The sequence below is a fragment of the Ornithorhynchus anatinus genome, chromosome 20 (assembly GCF_004115215.2).
Source record: "Ornithorhynchus anatinus isolate Pmale09 chromosome 20, mOrnAna1.pri.v4, whole genome shotgun sequence".
Lineage (NCBI taxonomy): Eukaryota > Metazoa > Chordata > Mammalia > Monotremata > Ornithorhynchidae > Ornithorhynchus > Ornithorhynchus anatinus.
Genome location: NC_041747.1, coordinates 13,631,716 through 13,646,704, shown reverse-complemented (window position 1 = coordinate 13,646,704; position 14,989 = coordinate 13,631,716). Strand labels below are relative to the sequence as shown.

The 14,989-nt window shown below is 43.8% G+C and overlaps 1 protein-coding gene across 3 annotated transcripts in view; it reads left to right on the top strand.

Moving 5' to 3' along the window:
* Positions 1-14,989, top strand: part of LONRF2 (LON peptidase N-terminal domain and ring finger 2) — a 91,646-nt gene that overhangs the window by 33,477 nt on the left and 43,180 nt on the right. For 2 of the 3 annotated variants that reach the window (XR_005661162.1, XM_029048247.2), the window contains exons 9-11: positions 1,488-1,646; positions 2,977-3,139; positions 6,293-6,442. Coding sequence is in view for 2 of the 3 variants with exons in the window: in XM_029048247.2 (XP_028904080.1) it covers positions 1,488-1,646; positions 2,977-3,139; positions 6,293-6,442 (472 nt within the window). In the remaining variant the exon portion in view is untranslated. Of the gene's footprint in view, positions 1-1,487; positions 1,647-2,976; positions 3,140-6,292; positions 6,443-9,676; positions 11,697-14,989 lie in introns of those variants that run through there. The other variant, XM_029048245.2, reaches the window with a different exon arrangement.

The following is a 14,989-nucleotide window of genomic DNA, read 5'->3' as shown; positions in this document are numbered from 1 at the left end:
GGATAGAGCATGGGCCTGGGAGTCGGAAGGTATTGGGTTCTCATCCCAGCTCTGGCACTTGTCTGCTGTGTGACCTTGGGCAAGTCACTTCACTTCTCTGGGCTTCATCTGTAAAATGGGGATAGAGACTATGAGCCCTACCCTATTTGCTTTATCCAGCCCAGCGCTTATTATAGTGCCTGGTACATAATAAGCGCTTAACAAATACTGTAATTATTACTATTATTGTTATGTGGTGATCAAGCCAGGATATGGCAAGTGCCTAGAATAGCATAGTGGCTGTTCGTTTGGTTGGAGAAGAGACGGAGGAAAAAAACCTACCAGATTTGGCAATAGGCTGAATATGGGGGTTGAAAGAGTGGGAGGATTCAGTGACCCGAGAGGATGGCAGAGTTGTCAGTTGTGATGGGAATGTTTGGAGGAGGAGAAAATTTGGGAGGAAAGATGAGGAGTTGAGTTTTGGATAGTTTAAGCTCCTGGTGCCTGCTAAGCAGGAGGAGATTCAACTTTCCAGAGATATCAGAGCTAATGAAGTAGATGGGGGAAGCACCTGCCTCGAAGTCGTAGTGATTTTACTCACTGGCACCATTTAACGTGGAAAACGCTTAGCATGGTGCTCTGCACACAGTAAGCACTCAATAAACACCACCGATGATGAAAACAGTGTTTCCTGAATACTTGTTCTTTGTTGGCATTGAAATCTTAAATGTCTCTTCCTCTCTTTTCTAGATCAATCAATCCATCAGTCATATTTATGGAGTGCTTCCTGTGCACAGAGCACTGTACTAAGCACTTGGGAGAGTGCACTGTAACAGAGTTGGTAGGCAGAATGTACATATATCCTGTGGGGCTGAGGCTGGGGTGAATAAAGGCTATAAACAAACAAACAAATACCATCATTATTATAAAGGGTCTAAATCCAAGTCAAGGGTTTGGCAACATCTGAGCCCAGCCTCTCCTGAAATGGGGATGGGTGGGTATCCCAGCAAGTGAATGAGCACCCCCCCCAGTATCACCCAACCCTTGGGCCGGTTGGACTAGAGACCCACAAGCCCATCCAGGTCTCTCCTTTCACATTCATGTTTCTCCCCCCAGGTTTTATAAGGAACATACAAGTGTAGGTCCATGTTGTCTGCCTGTTAAAGACCCTCTCTAGAGAAGCAGATTGTGCAACTTGTTCTAGTTTGGACTTTTGTAGTCAGAAATTCCTTTTCCATTATGGTTATCAAGTAATGTGCCCAAGCGGGAGACATCGGTGAGCCATAGGCCGTAATGGGAAAATGCCCAAATTCCAGTTGGCAAAGCGAGGCTCTCTGTAATGGTCTCACCCTTTGATCTCCAGTAGACCAACTCTGAGGGTGTCAGAACACCATGGTGTGAATGAAGGAAGGCTAGCTGAAGTTTAATTCTTCTCTTGTATTACCCGTAGCAGTTGAGTAGAACTGGCTCCGAATATTCACCTAACTTAAATAAACTTTGCTTTTTAGTTTGACTAAAGATGTTCCCATCTTTGTGTGCACCATGGCTTTCCCTACAATCCCATGTCCTCTTCACATCTTCGAGCCTCGATATCGCCTAATGATGAGAAGGTGCATGGAGACCGGCACCAAAAGGTTCGGCATGTGTTTGGCGGACGAGCTCAAAGGGTAAGGAACCGCACGCTTCTTCAGCTTTTTGAAATAGATTATTCTCTCAATTTCCTCAAGAGCTTGAGCCTTCTTTGCATTATCTTGCACTTGCCGAAGAAAGAATTGCGATTATGTGATGCTTTGACTTTCCGCATTTTGATGGGGGAATTGTAGGTACCAGGAATTCTTCGCTATCAATTTCTGGTTGATAATGAGATAATAACTGGTGGCTCCTCCCCACAGGGGTCCAGGTTTCAGAGGAATCCTGTCCACATCCAGACCCTTCCTCTTCCCTGTGAAGTGGGTGGAGTAAGGACCCTACTCAGTTCCTTCTCTTCTCCATCCCCAAGTGACATCAAGAGTCACAACACTTATTATGTGAATAATAATAACAATGGTATTTGTTAAGCGCTTACTATACTTCAGGCACTGTACTAAGCGCTGGGGTGGTGAATAGAGCTGAGTTTATTGGCTGGGATGCCGTCAGCCCCTTGTCCTCGGCCCACAGCTCCTCCGCCGACAGACCCAAAACCCAAGAGACCCAGAAGTTTAGCGCCTTTCTCTCTCTCTTGCCCTCGGCCTTGCATTTTATCCCCCATATCTACTTCTCTAGCCTTAAAGTCCACCGTGTCGGCTTAGCGGGCACATGGCATGGCTGTTCGGATGCCTCTCTCATCACTGTGGACAGGGAACATGTCCGTTTATCGTTGTATTGTACTCTCCCAAGCGCTTAGTACCAATTTTAGTCCCTATTTTACAACTGAGGCATCTGAGGCACCGAGAACTGACTTGCTCAAGGTCACACTGCAGGTAATTGGTGAAGCCTGGATTAGAACACAGGTACTCTGACCCCCAGGCCCATGCTCTTTTTTTTTTTAAACATATTCATTAAGCACTTACAGTGTGCCACGTACTGTACTGAGTGCTGCGGTAGATACAAGGTAGTCAAGTCACACAGGAAAAAGCTTTCCCTGACTAAGCCCTTCTCTTCTCCCATCCCCTTCTGCGTCACCCTGACTTGCTCCTTTCATTCATCCTCCCTCCCAGCCCCACAGCACATATGTATATATCTGTAATTTATTTATGTATTTATGTATATTAATGTCTGTCTCCACCGCCCCCCAGACTGTGAGCTTGTTGTGGGCAGGGAATGTGTCTCTTGTTATATTGTCCTCCCCCAAGTGCTCAGTACAGTGCTTTGCACACAGTAAGCGCTCAATAAATATGAATGAACAAGAACAAGTGGTAGAGATGGGGTTAGAACTCTGGTCTTTTGACTCCCAGGCCCTTACTCTTTCCACTAGGCCACAGAGTGACTCCCCCCCCCCCCCCGCCTATTTCATTCCAGGTTTGCCGATTATGGCTGCATGCTGGAGATTAGGGACGTGAAGTTTTTTCCTGATGGAAGTTCAATTGTAGATACAGTTGGAGTCAGTCGGTTCAGAGTCTTAAGCCATGGACTGCGAGATGGGTATAACACCGCAAACATCGAGTACCTCGAAGATAAAAAGGTAATATATTCAAAAGTTTAACCAGAAGACTTCCAAGACTGTATTTCATATCGTCTCCGTACACCCTGTAAATACCCGCAGTAGGTCTGTGGTGGAATTCATATACTTAATAATAATTGTGGTTCTTATTAAGCTCTATGTGCCAGGCACTGAACTAAGTGCTGGGGCGGATACAAGCGAATCAGGTTGAACCCAGTCCCTGCCACACATGGGGATTTCACAGTCTCGATCCCCATTTTACAGAGAAGGTAACTGCAGCCCAGAGAAGTGAAGTGACTTGCCTAAGATCACACAGCGGACGAGCGCCAGAGCTGGAATTAGAACCCACGACTCACAGTTGCATGCTCTATCCACTACTCCGTGCTTCTTCTCAGTCCCAGATTTCAAAGATTTGACCAACTATTGCCTTCTCATTTTAACTCCCTCTTTTTAAAAATTCTCTCCATTCTTTCCCCTGAACCTCAGTAGGACAATGATTCTCTGTGGTACAAACCATTCAGGCTTGAGAATTTAGGCAGATTAGATTACCTCCTGGCTCTAATAGCAGAGCTGGCCTCAGACATAGTTGATTCAGGCACATAGTACAGAGTAAGCACTTAACAAATACTATTATTATTAGCATTGCCATCTTCCGGTCTGGGACTGGGCACCCCCTAGACGCACAGTTAATACCATTACAACGCTAAGGAGGCTGCATCAGATTACCAGTAGGGGATGGATGGAACCCAATTTTATGGAGGCTATTTTGGAACAGATTAACTGGATGAACCACCTGGATGGGCAAAAATATCACTACAGTAAAATCTCCGTCCTAGAAGGTCGGCGACAGTCCGGATTTGCAGGTATCCTGGATAATTGAATTTCTAATTTTAGCTGAGGTTTAAATGTGTTGGCTGATCGTGTAAGTGGTCTGAGGAGCATCACTGGGCCAGGATAGCATCACTGGGTCTTCTGTCAGAGTTGCAGGGACCTCGGAAGGACTCGGTGTCCAGTGTCTGGGCCCCCAAAATACTAATAGCAGTAATTATAATGATGATTGTGGTATTTGTTAAGTGCTTACTATGTGTCAGGCACTGTACTAGGTGCTGGGGTGGATAGAAGCAAATAGGGTTGGAAACAGCCCCTCTACCATGTGGGGCTCATAGTCTCAATCCCTGTTTCTCAGATGAGATAACTGAGGCACAGAGAAGTTAAGTGACTTTCCCAAGGTTACACAGTGACAAGTGGTGGAACAGGGCTCTACGCTCCAATTCCGATTGAATGGGCTAGATTGAATGGGACTGCTGCTAATGCGGTGTGGCTACCACAAAGACTTTGGAGCCATTGAAAGTCAAATCGGGACCATCTAAGGTCAGATTCCTGATTCCTGAAATGGTTCCAGGGAACTATTTTATTCAATAAATAAATAAATATAATTTTATTTGTATTGATGTCTCTCTGCCCCACCTCTAGACTGTAAGATCATTGTGTGCAGGGAATGTCACTGTTGTTGTATTGTACTTTCCCAAGCGCTTGGTACACTGCTCTGCACACAGTGGGCACTCACTATATACCAATGAATGAACCCACCCCTAATGACCCCCAAGATCCCCCCAGAGGATAGGATGCACCGGCAGAGATTCTAAATTTAGGAATGCGTTGATCTAATATCATGGGTCCACAAGTCCAGATACTTTCTGGATGTGGAGTTGAGTTACGATAGTTGGTGCGATTGTATAAAAGGCCGACCGTCACTTTGACTGGTCTGGAAGATCCTGGGGTTGATAACATTCCCAGTTAGCAGCGTCATTATTTCATGTTTCAATCGTATTTACTGAGCACTTACGGTGTGCAGAGCACCGTACTAAGCGCTTGGGAGAATGGATAAATTCCTGGGTGAAGAGTCAGTAATTGTGGTATTAGATGAAAAGCAAAAGATCTTAGATGGTCCGTCACACCATTAGAGTGAGGACTACTGGGTCACAGATCATCCAAGCATCCCGTTGCCACTGTCTGGGACAGAATCGTTGACCGGATCACCATTGGACCGACCCCAGTAACGGTCTGCCTATGTTCTTATTGGCCACAACATATTTGTAAAATCAAAAATTCAGGATTCAACAACTTGTGGTTTCCCGAATACTGAACCCATGACCATAATCCTGTCACTCCAGTGACCTTCTCGTTACCACATGCCGTAATTCCAGCCTTTTGTCTGGTTGGCTTCAGTGGTGTTCTGTACTGGATGGTGAGGTATTGTTGAAATTCTGCCTCGTTGATCGACTTCTAATTTTTTTTTGCCATGGCTTTTTCATCGGATTAAAAGTCTAATCAATCAGTAGCATTTATGAGCACCTACTACGTGCAGAACACCGTACTCTGGCCATGAAAAACATTTTAAAAGTAGTCAGGCATGGCTTAAATGCAAAGAGGCATTCTTTAGTAGACAGGTGTTGCAAGATGTCTTGCTGCATCCTTGCTGCATAAGGGTCTGTCGACACATATTCCCTCACTCTGATCTATCAATTTTATGATATTTGAGTGTTTTGGAGAGCTAACTCTGGACCTGTTGAAAGGAGCTTTCAGATGCAAGCTCATTGTGGACAAGGAATGTGTCTTTATTCTTCTCTTTTCCTCTCCCAAGCGCTTAGTAGTGCTCTGCGTAGGGTAAGAGCACAATAAATATAATTGAATGAGTGAACTTTATGAAGCTAAAAATGAAGGCTAACCAAATTTGGCCTTGAAAATTTTACAAGCCCGTTTACCTCTCCTAATTCAAAATACTTTACAGGATGACATTTTTGTCTTCCTGGATTTTGAAGACCTCTTTTTATTAAGTGTTGGCTTCAGGCTGCAGAGCAGCAGGGAAGCTGGTGTTTTTCTTTGTCCATCTAGACTGTAAGCTCGTGGTGGGTAGGGAATCGTGTGTGCCAACTCTGTTGAATCGCACTCTCCCGAGCGTTTAGTTTGGTGCTGTGCACACAGAAAGTGCTCAGTAAATACCATTGATTGATTGATTGATTACAATAGAATCAGTAGACCTGATCCCTGCCTTCAAGAAGTTGACAGTCTGGTGGGCGAGACAGACCCTTTAAAAATGACAGAAAGGAGGAAGATCATTCCAAATGAAGTTCACTTTTACAAACCCTCTCTACTTTTCTTGTGATTGATCAGGTGGAAGGGCCAGACGACGAGGAACTTGTCCATCTGCATGACTCAGTGTATGATCAAGCTGTCTCCTGGTTTACATCTCTCAAGGACAACATGAAAGCGCAAATTCTAAACCATTTTGGACCAATGCCAGGCAAAGAATCTGAACCACAGGTACATTTTTCTTTGGTACTTCCTGCCCTGTTGTGCTAGGGGTGCTCTTAATAATAATAATAATAATAATAATAATAGTAATAATTATGGTGTTTGTTAAGCACTTACTATGTGGCAGGCAATGCACTAAGCACTAGATACAAGTAAATCTCATGGGACACAGTCTCTGTCCCACATGAGGCTCACAGTCCCAATCCCCATTTTCCAGATGAGGTAACTGAGGCCCAGAGAAGTGAAGTGACTTGTCCAAGGTCACACAGCAGACAAGTGGCGGAGCAGGATTAGAACCCATGACTTTCTGACTCCTTGGCCCATGCTGTATTCACTACTCAATGCTGTGCTATTTGATGACAAGTTATTCTGCACTTGGCCATACCCAGCCCCTTTAATAATAATAATGGTATTTAATAATAATGGTAGTAGCTCCACTGTGGCTTCCATGGGGTGTATTTTGGAACCAGCTCCCTTCCCCCTACACCCCCTACTTGATGTTTCACATTAAAAGCATTGAATTCCCCATTTTACAGATGGGGAAACTGAAGCACAGAGAAGTTAAAATGATTTGTCTAAGGTCAGCGGGCAGGCAAGAGTTAGGGAGGGGATGTATAATATCTTATGATATGTTTTATGATTTGAAAAAAGGAATTTCATTTACCATCATTGGAATAATCCCTTCAATAAAATTCCTAGGACTTAGTCTTGCATTCCTAGAGTAACAGGACTCCGGACACTACTCTGCACAGCTAAGGGCCATCGATGAAGGCTGGTTCACTAGCTAAAAAAGGTGGTCAGAAATAATTTTCGTTCCATCAGTAATAAGGTAACTAACTTATTAACTAACTTAATAACTAACCAATGGCAGCTCAATGTCCCCTTGACTCATTACCCTTTTAAGGGGACTCGAGTGGTGAGTGATAAAAAGTAAGTAGAAATTCAGCTTGACCCATCTTTGTTGATATGCGTAGTCTTTATCGTGGAGCACAATTCAGAAGCAGACATATAAGCTATGGAGTAAGCGCCTGCCTTTGGTAAGGGATTGATTTTCCTAGGTTGCTATCTATAGAATTGCAATCTGTTAACACAGGTGGGAATTTAGAGTCAGTAATGTTCTGCCTCTACCTGTAGAATCGTCACCAGGGAGATGCCTACAGCAGGGAACAGCGAGAATTTTAAGTGAGAAAATGTCACCAAAAGAGTAATTTATGGAAGTTCAGCAGGACTTTTAAAGTACATGCCAGGCATAAGCACTTAGGTTAGATGAGGAGTGGCCAGGCTTCATGAACTGAACATATGCTAGTATAATAATTATAATAATTAAAGTGATAATTATAATTATGGAATTTGTTAAGCACTTACTATGTGCCAGGTACTGTTCTAGCAAATTGGGTTGGACACAGTTCCTGTCTCACGTGGGGCTCACAGTCTTAATCCCCATTTGGCAGATGAGGTAACTGAGGCACAGTGAAGTGAATTGCCCGTGGTGTCACTGCACACAATTGGTGGAGCTGGGATTAGAACCTGGCCCTTCTGACTCCCAGGCCCTTGCTCTATCCCCTCTGCCATGCTGCTTCTCCGATGTTATTTTCAGGGGTGAGAATGCAGCCCGGGCCCAGGTGGCTGGGGGAAGCAGAACAGCCTAGTGGATAGAGCACAGGCCTGGGAGTCAAAAGGACCTGGGTTCTAGTCCCGGCTCCACCACTTGTCTGCTGTATGACCTTGGGCAAGTTGCCTTACTTCTCTGGGCCTCAGTTACCTCATCTGTAAAATGGGGATTACCACTGTGAGCCTCATGTGGGATGTGGATGGTATCAAGTCTGATTACTTCATATCTACCCCAGCGCTTAGAACAGTAAGCGCTTAACGAATACTGTAAAAAAAAAAAAAAAGAGCATCGCTACCCAGAAGCCTGGAGTTGTGGTACAGTACAATCAGCCTTGGCAGTGAAATAATAAGTAATGCAGATAATGTTGTATAACAACCACCCAGTAAGATAATAACAATAACAATGGAAACAGTACACCTGAGCCAAGAGACCTGGGTTCTCATCCTGGTTCTACCACTTGTCTGAGTGACCTTGGGCAAGTCACTCAACTTCTCTGTGCCTCAGTTTCCCTCATTGAGGGAAATAGGGATTAAATTCCTGCTCTTCCTCCCATTTGGACTGTGAGCCCCATGAGGGACAAGGACTGAATCCATCTAATTATCTTGTCTCTATCCCAGCCCCTACCGCAGTGCTTGGCAGAGAGTATGTGCTTGAAATTACCACCATCTGCCCTATTATTACTGCTGTGAGTGAAGAGAGTCTCTGTTTCCCCACCCTGGGTTAGTGGTTTACCGGGGTCATGGATTCAGCATTGCCTACTTAGAATTTTAGGAAATCAATCCCATTAATTTCTGGAAGATTTTTCAGGAGTTCTTTTTGGCTCCTCTTTCCGTGAAACAGGTCCTTGTAAGTGCTGTTGGAGGCATAGGTGCTTTTTTTCTGAGCTCTCAGAAGTTCCGGATCATGACGGAATGGTGAAGGTTGAGATCGCCGTTCCTGTTAATCACAAGTTTTTGTCAGTCAGAGCAATGAGAGGGCGGGGGTCAATTCCTTAAAAGAACATGGACTTTCCCTTCTGACATGCTTTCTTCTGAAGCAGCATCTGGCCTGGAGGATAGAGCACGGGCCTGGGCGTCCGAAGGACCTGGGTTCTAATCCCGGCTCCGCCCCTTGTCTGCTGTGTGATCTTTGGCAACTCACTTCACTTCTCTGTGCCTCAGTCACCTCATCTGTAAAATGGGGATTAAGACTCTGAGCTCCGTATGGGACAGAGACTGTGGCCAACCCAATTAACATGTATTTACCCCAGTGCTTAGTACAGTGCCGGGCACATAGTAAGCGCTTAACAAATACCACTATTATTATTATCATTATTAAGTAATCTGGATTTTAAGGATATGGTGAAATGAGACTTGAGTGGCCTTTAACTCCTATGTCTCATAACCAGCCCAAGGCTAATAACTGTGCTCGGCATGAGGTAGAGCTGGGATAAGCAGATCGGTCTGAGGCACAGAGAAGTCTATTGATGTGTCCTAGGTCACACAGCAGGCAAATGTTGGAAACCCAGGTCTCCCATCTCCAGCCTTGTGCTCTTTCCACCGAGCCACACAGTTTCAGGTTGGTTATTTGGAGAGCTTTCTTTCCATTTATGGTCTAATGACTAAATCTGCATTTCGATATTTCTTTTACAGAGCAATCCTAGTGGCCCTGCTTGGTATTGGTGGCTGCTGGCAGTGTTACCGTTAGAAAACAGGGCTCAGCTGGCTATACTCGGCATGACCTCTCTTAAAGACCGCCTAGTCGCCATCAGACGGGTATTAATATTTGTCACACGCAAAAGGCCCAGATGACCCGGGCTAGTGTATAATGGGGCAGAAAAAGAATTGTCGATCTCGTTCCCAAGACTGCCAGAGGCCCCTTCGCCAAGGCCAATAGCGCTTTGTTTTGGTTGGGGAAATGACACGTTTAATTTCAGGGTCATATGAATCGGAGTCCTCACCACCCACCAAATTCTACTCACCGTGCCTGACCTCGTGGTGAAACCTCAGCCTCTTTAGATAGAGTGGCTAAACAATCCCGACAGAGTCGGAAGTAGCGGAGGACAGCGTAAGAAACAACTCTTCGTAGCGGAAGCTTCTAGCCTGCAACACACTCGTGCCGAAAGCACTAGAACACCACAAGTGGCTTATGTGCTGTTTGCGTTTGGCTGGGATAGAGAGCTCAATTGACCGGGAAATCGCTCATGCGGAATTAAATGCTTTTTGATCCGAACGCTCCCCACGGCGGGTCAATGAAAGGACAGAATTTTGTGGGTGGAAGGAAAATTTCGCAGAGCCCATCACTGACACAGAGTGCTCCGAATGCCATCCACCCTCCATCCTCTCTTAAAGACCGTCCACCCCTATAAAGCTGATCAGTCAAAGGGGTTGCCTGAGAGAGAGGCAGGTAATTTGTCTCAAACGGTAATAGCTACTAAATAGAGTGGTATTTGGTAGCCTTTTGTGGGTTGCATGTCGTTATCAAGTGACTGTCAAAATTAATCCGAGACAGACGTGTGTCTTCATCTTGGAATCACCTAAAAGTAGCACAGCTGGTCTGAAGTACAGTGCAGACAAGACCAAGCTGTGCAGTTAAAAGGGAGGAAGTTAAAGACCACTGTAAAATGGTCGTTAGTTTCAATCCAGAGCCCAGGAAATCACACTGCAGTGTGGAGGGTGTGTATTTGTATATGCGTGTGCGTGTATCTTACGAGAAAGCCAGCTCAAGAAATGAACCCCTTCTTTTTGGAAACAGCTATCCAGCAACTACCCGACCAGGTGTATCGCTTTAGGAAGAATGCTTGAATGTACAAATAACATGCCAACCTAACGCGTAGTAGGTTGGAACCGTGTTTGTCGAAACAACTTGACCCGTGCTAGTAAGTTGTTTTTCCGTTTTGTTTTGTTTTTTTAATTTATATACCAACTGATGCAAGTCTAGGTCCATGATAGCGATCTCAGTCTGAAAAGGGGCCCGGACTGCTTGGTAAATGAAAGACAACTAATGAGAAATTTTGTCACGTTACTGTCCTCGTCCATTGTGTGTGGTGTTTAGGAGTTTCGAAATGTATTTCGTAATAGCAAATGTTGCTGGTGTGTCAATTAAGCAAATTATTAGACAGTAAACTGACAGTATTACTTTAGTTCCAGTCATTTGTGTTCCGATAAATAAAATTCCTTCTAGTAAGTGGGAAAAATTAACGTGGGATCTCCTTGGAGTCATTAAAGATGCCTGCAACATTTAAAGAAGAATTTGGAAAATATTTGATGATCAGATGTTTAAAGTGCCTAATTTTCGTGTTTTGAATCTCTTCTCTCAATACAGATGTCATTTAAAACCAATTTGCCTAAACGAGTTTTGAAAGGTGATCGCTTCAAAAAATGTTTGACAGACTAAAAGTATTCAACTTTTGGTATTGTAGTCATTAGCCGGCTCTTGAGAGCAAGAAAAAAAAAGGAATGTTGCAGAAGACTTTTAGTATAAGTGGTTCATGAAAACTCATAATATGCACTGAACATTTTGTAGCTTTCTTCTTAGAAAACCTTTTCTATCTCAGTAGTGGCTTGAAAATTTGTAAGTGTGAGAATTATTGGATTTGTTAATTATGGCATTTTTTAAGCGCTTACTCCATGTCAAACACTGGACTAAGTGCTGGGGTAGGCATAAGATAATCAGGCCAGACGCTAGTCCCTGTCCCACGTGGGGCTCTCAGTCTAGAAGAGAGGGAGACCAAGCATCGAATCCCCACTTTACAGATGAGAAAACCGAAGCATGGAGAAGTTGTGACTTGTCCGAGGTCAACAGTCAGGCAAGAGTTAGGGACAGGATATATGATATTTTATGATATGTTTTACAGTTGTTTTTTAAGAATTTTGTTTACCATCATTGGAATAATCCCTTCATTAAACTTCCTAGGACTTCATCTTCCATCCCTACAGTAATAAAAGGAGTCTACTTAGAAGATTTGGCTATAGTCTCCATTTTGCCTGAAGGGTAGCAACCCAAAATTCACATGAAGGAATTTTACAGGATCCAGCTAAAACCACGATCGTTGTTTGTTTTTATCCCTCCTCTTCCTCTGTGCTCATCATATTATCCTAAATATTCTTTTTCTTTTGTATCTTATTTTTTTACCTTCTTGAGAGTGAGTACTATAGAGGAGTGCAACATTTTGGCACTCTTCAGAACTGGCTTGGGTGCTCAGACTCTAAGTGTCTTCAATCTGTAAAGTGACTGATTGCTTAGTCCTCTTATAATAATAATAGTAATAGTGATAGTATTTGCTAAGAGCTCACTTCATGCTAAGTACCGACTAAGCACTGGGTTGATTCAAGATAATCAGGTTGGACACAGTCCCTGTCCCTCCTTCAGTTTACAATCTAAGTAGGAGGGAGAACAGGTATTTCATCGCCATTTTACAGATGAGGAAACAGGTGCCAACAAGCAAACTGACTTACTCAAGGTCACACACAGCAAGTGTTGAAGCCAAGATTTGAACGCATGTCCTCCCCCCCAACTGCCAGTCCCAGGCTCTTTCCACTAGCCCACACTGCTTCTCTGTCTGATTCACTCCCAGAGCCCAGGACAGCTAACTGCTGCTTCTGCCATCCCCTTGGGAGTGCCTTTTTTTTTTTAAAAAAATCACTTTCATACTCTGGGGAAAGAGCATCTAAGTTAGAAAAATTGTGTAATACCAAGTGGGTGTCTGGCAGTAACCTAGGATTCCGAGTACATTTTAGGAACAGATAACTTATCACAAGGCCACATATCCATTTAAACACGCCCCAGGAACACTCTGAAGAAGTGTTCACACATGCACACACCCACACACAAACTTGAAATCCCAGAGAAAGACTCAAAAGCCTTAAAAGGGCACGGGAAATCTGAATTCTCAAATCTGACCGAACCAGTTTCCAGGCTCGGGGAAAAAGACAATTCTAGTTCCATCACCTTAGAAGATTTGTAAAGGACAGGTCAAAAACAAAATGACTTTAAAAATGAATTTAAAACTCAATGTTTTGGGTTGTTCCCTTAGAATGAAAACTGAACGAGGAGATTCAGAAGTGTTTGTTTGCATTCCTTCTGATTTTGAGGATAAAACCCTGATCCCAAATGATATGTAAGATTTTTTGGTTGGACCTATGGCCAGTATTAGAAGCAGCATGGTTTAGTGGATAGAGACCGGGCCTGGGAGTCAGAAGGATTAGAATCTTGGCTCTACCACTCGTCTGCTGTGTGACATTGGGCTAGTCACTTCACTTCCCCGGGCCTTAGTTACCACATATGTAAAATGGAGATCAAGAGTGTGAGCCTCCTGTGGGACAGGGACTGTGTCCAACCTGAGTAACTTGTATCTACCCCAGCGTTTAGAACAGTACTTAACACATAATAAGGGCTTAACGAGTACTTTTATTATTATTGTTATTATTCACTACTGGCCTCACATGCTCTGCAAATTCTCTTGGGTAATCAGAATGCCAGAAATCAAGTAGAATGCTCAAAAATAAATGGTTGATTTTAGTTTTGTTTACTTCTAATATCACAATCCATTACATCTTTATTTCATATAAAAGCTGGCCCCGATTTTATTTAGGCCCCTCATGTAGAATTCCATGTTTAAAACCAGGGACTGTGTAGTCATTTTCCAGGCATTCAGGAGGATTTTCTGTTTATTCAGGTCAGCACACCTATCTTGTCATTTTCTGTGTTCTTAAGGACTTTTTTGTTTATATCTAATCTCACAGTATCTATATGACAGTTACTAGAGAAAATGATAATTTTTCTCCACAGTTTTTGGTTGTTTTTTTTTTAACCTTTTTAATCAGGGTACTTATGTGCTGCTTTCCTTTCTTCCTTTTCCTTGGTCTTTCACCCACCCACCTGCAAAATTCCCGGAGTATTTCCAAATTTAGAAACCGTCTACCAACTTTTGTTGAAACTGTAGCAGATCGGGTTAGCAAATGCCAGGAGGGGGGAAATAGGGGAACAATCTGCAGGTTGGGATGGATAATTATGGGTTATTGAAGCAGAATGTGGAGGTCTTTGATATTTAGCATATTTCCTGTGTGACAGGAAATGGCAGGTAGGTGATGTCTTTAATAAAAGGCTTCTTCCTCACTTCCCATTTCCATCCCAGCTCAGTTGGGCAGGCTTAGACCCATCCCCCACAGCCCCTAATACACAGGCAGGCGGGAGGTGGGAGCCTTTTTAAAGAGCCACATATACAGGTAGGATACACTGAACACCCCCAATGCTATTGATTTTCTTGCACTCCCCCATCTCTGCTGGTGCCAAATACAATACTCTGCTCTTAGAGTATAACGTTTCGGTGAATTAAAGACTCCACAGAGTCAAAGCTTAATTGTTGATCCAAAATCTGTCGAGTCCAGAAAAATCATGCAAGAGATTGCCTCTTTGGAGTGCACTCTGCGTTTCACCCGAGCAAACAAATGCCACATTATGATAATTACCTAAAACATTAAAAGATCAAGTACCGTATCTGAAGCCTGCAAAGTTGAGGACATTAGCCTTTGCCCAGGAAAGGTTTCAAGCGCCCGCTATGCAACATTATGTTTCATATGCAGAGGTGTGGTAAAATAGGTTCCTGACTGCAGCAACCTAAGCCATGCAAGTCTGCCCAACACGGGACATCCGTCTCCCCTCCAGGAAGACGAGGCCAGTCTTCCAGCATAAAGGAAAACGTAAGAGAAGTAAAGAGTAAAGAAAAGCAGGATGGAAGGAAGCCCCCCGGGTCAGAGGAGAATTTGGACCAAGACTCTGCCCTGAGCATATTAAGGTGGTTTGCCCAAGCAAAGAGGCTGGGTCGGTGCAGAAAGGTAGCAGCCGGTATAACTTTAACTTTTTGCTTTTCAGGGACCATTCACAAAAATGCCACTGGGGCCTTTGTCATCCATTTGAACCTTAATAGTTTTGTCAAAATTTATACAACTTGCAGGAACTGACCT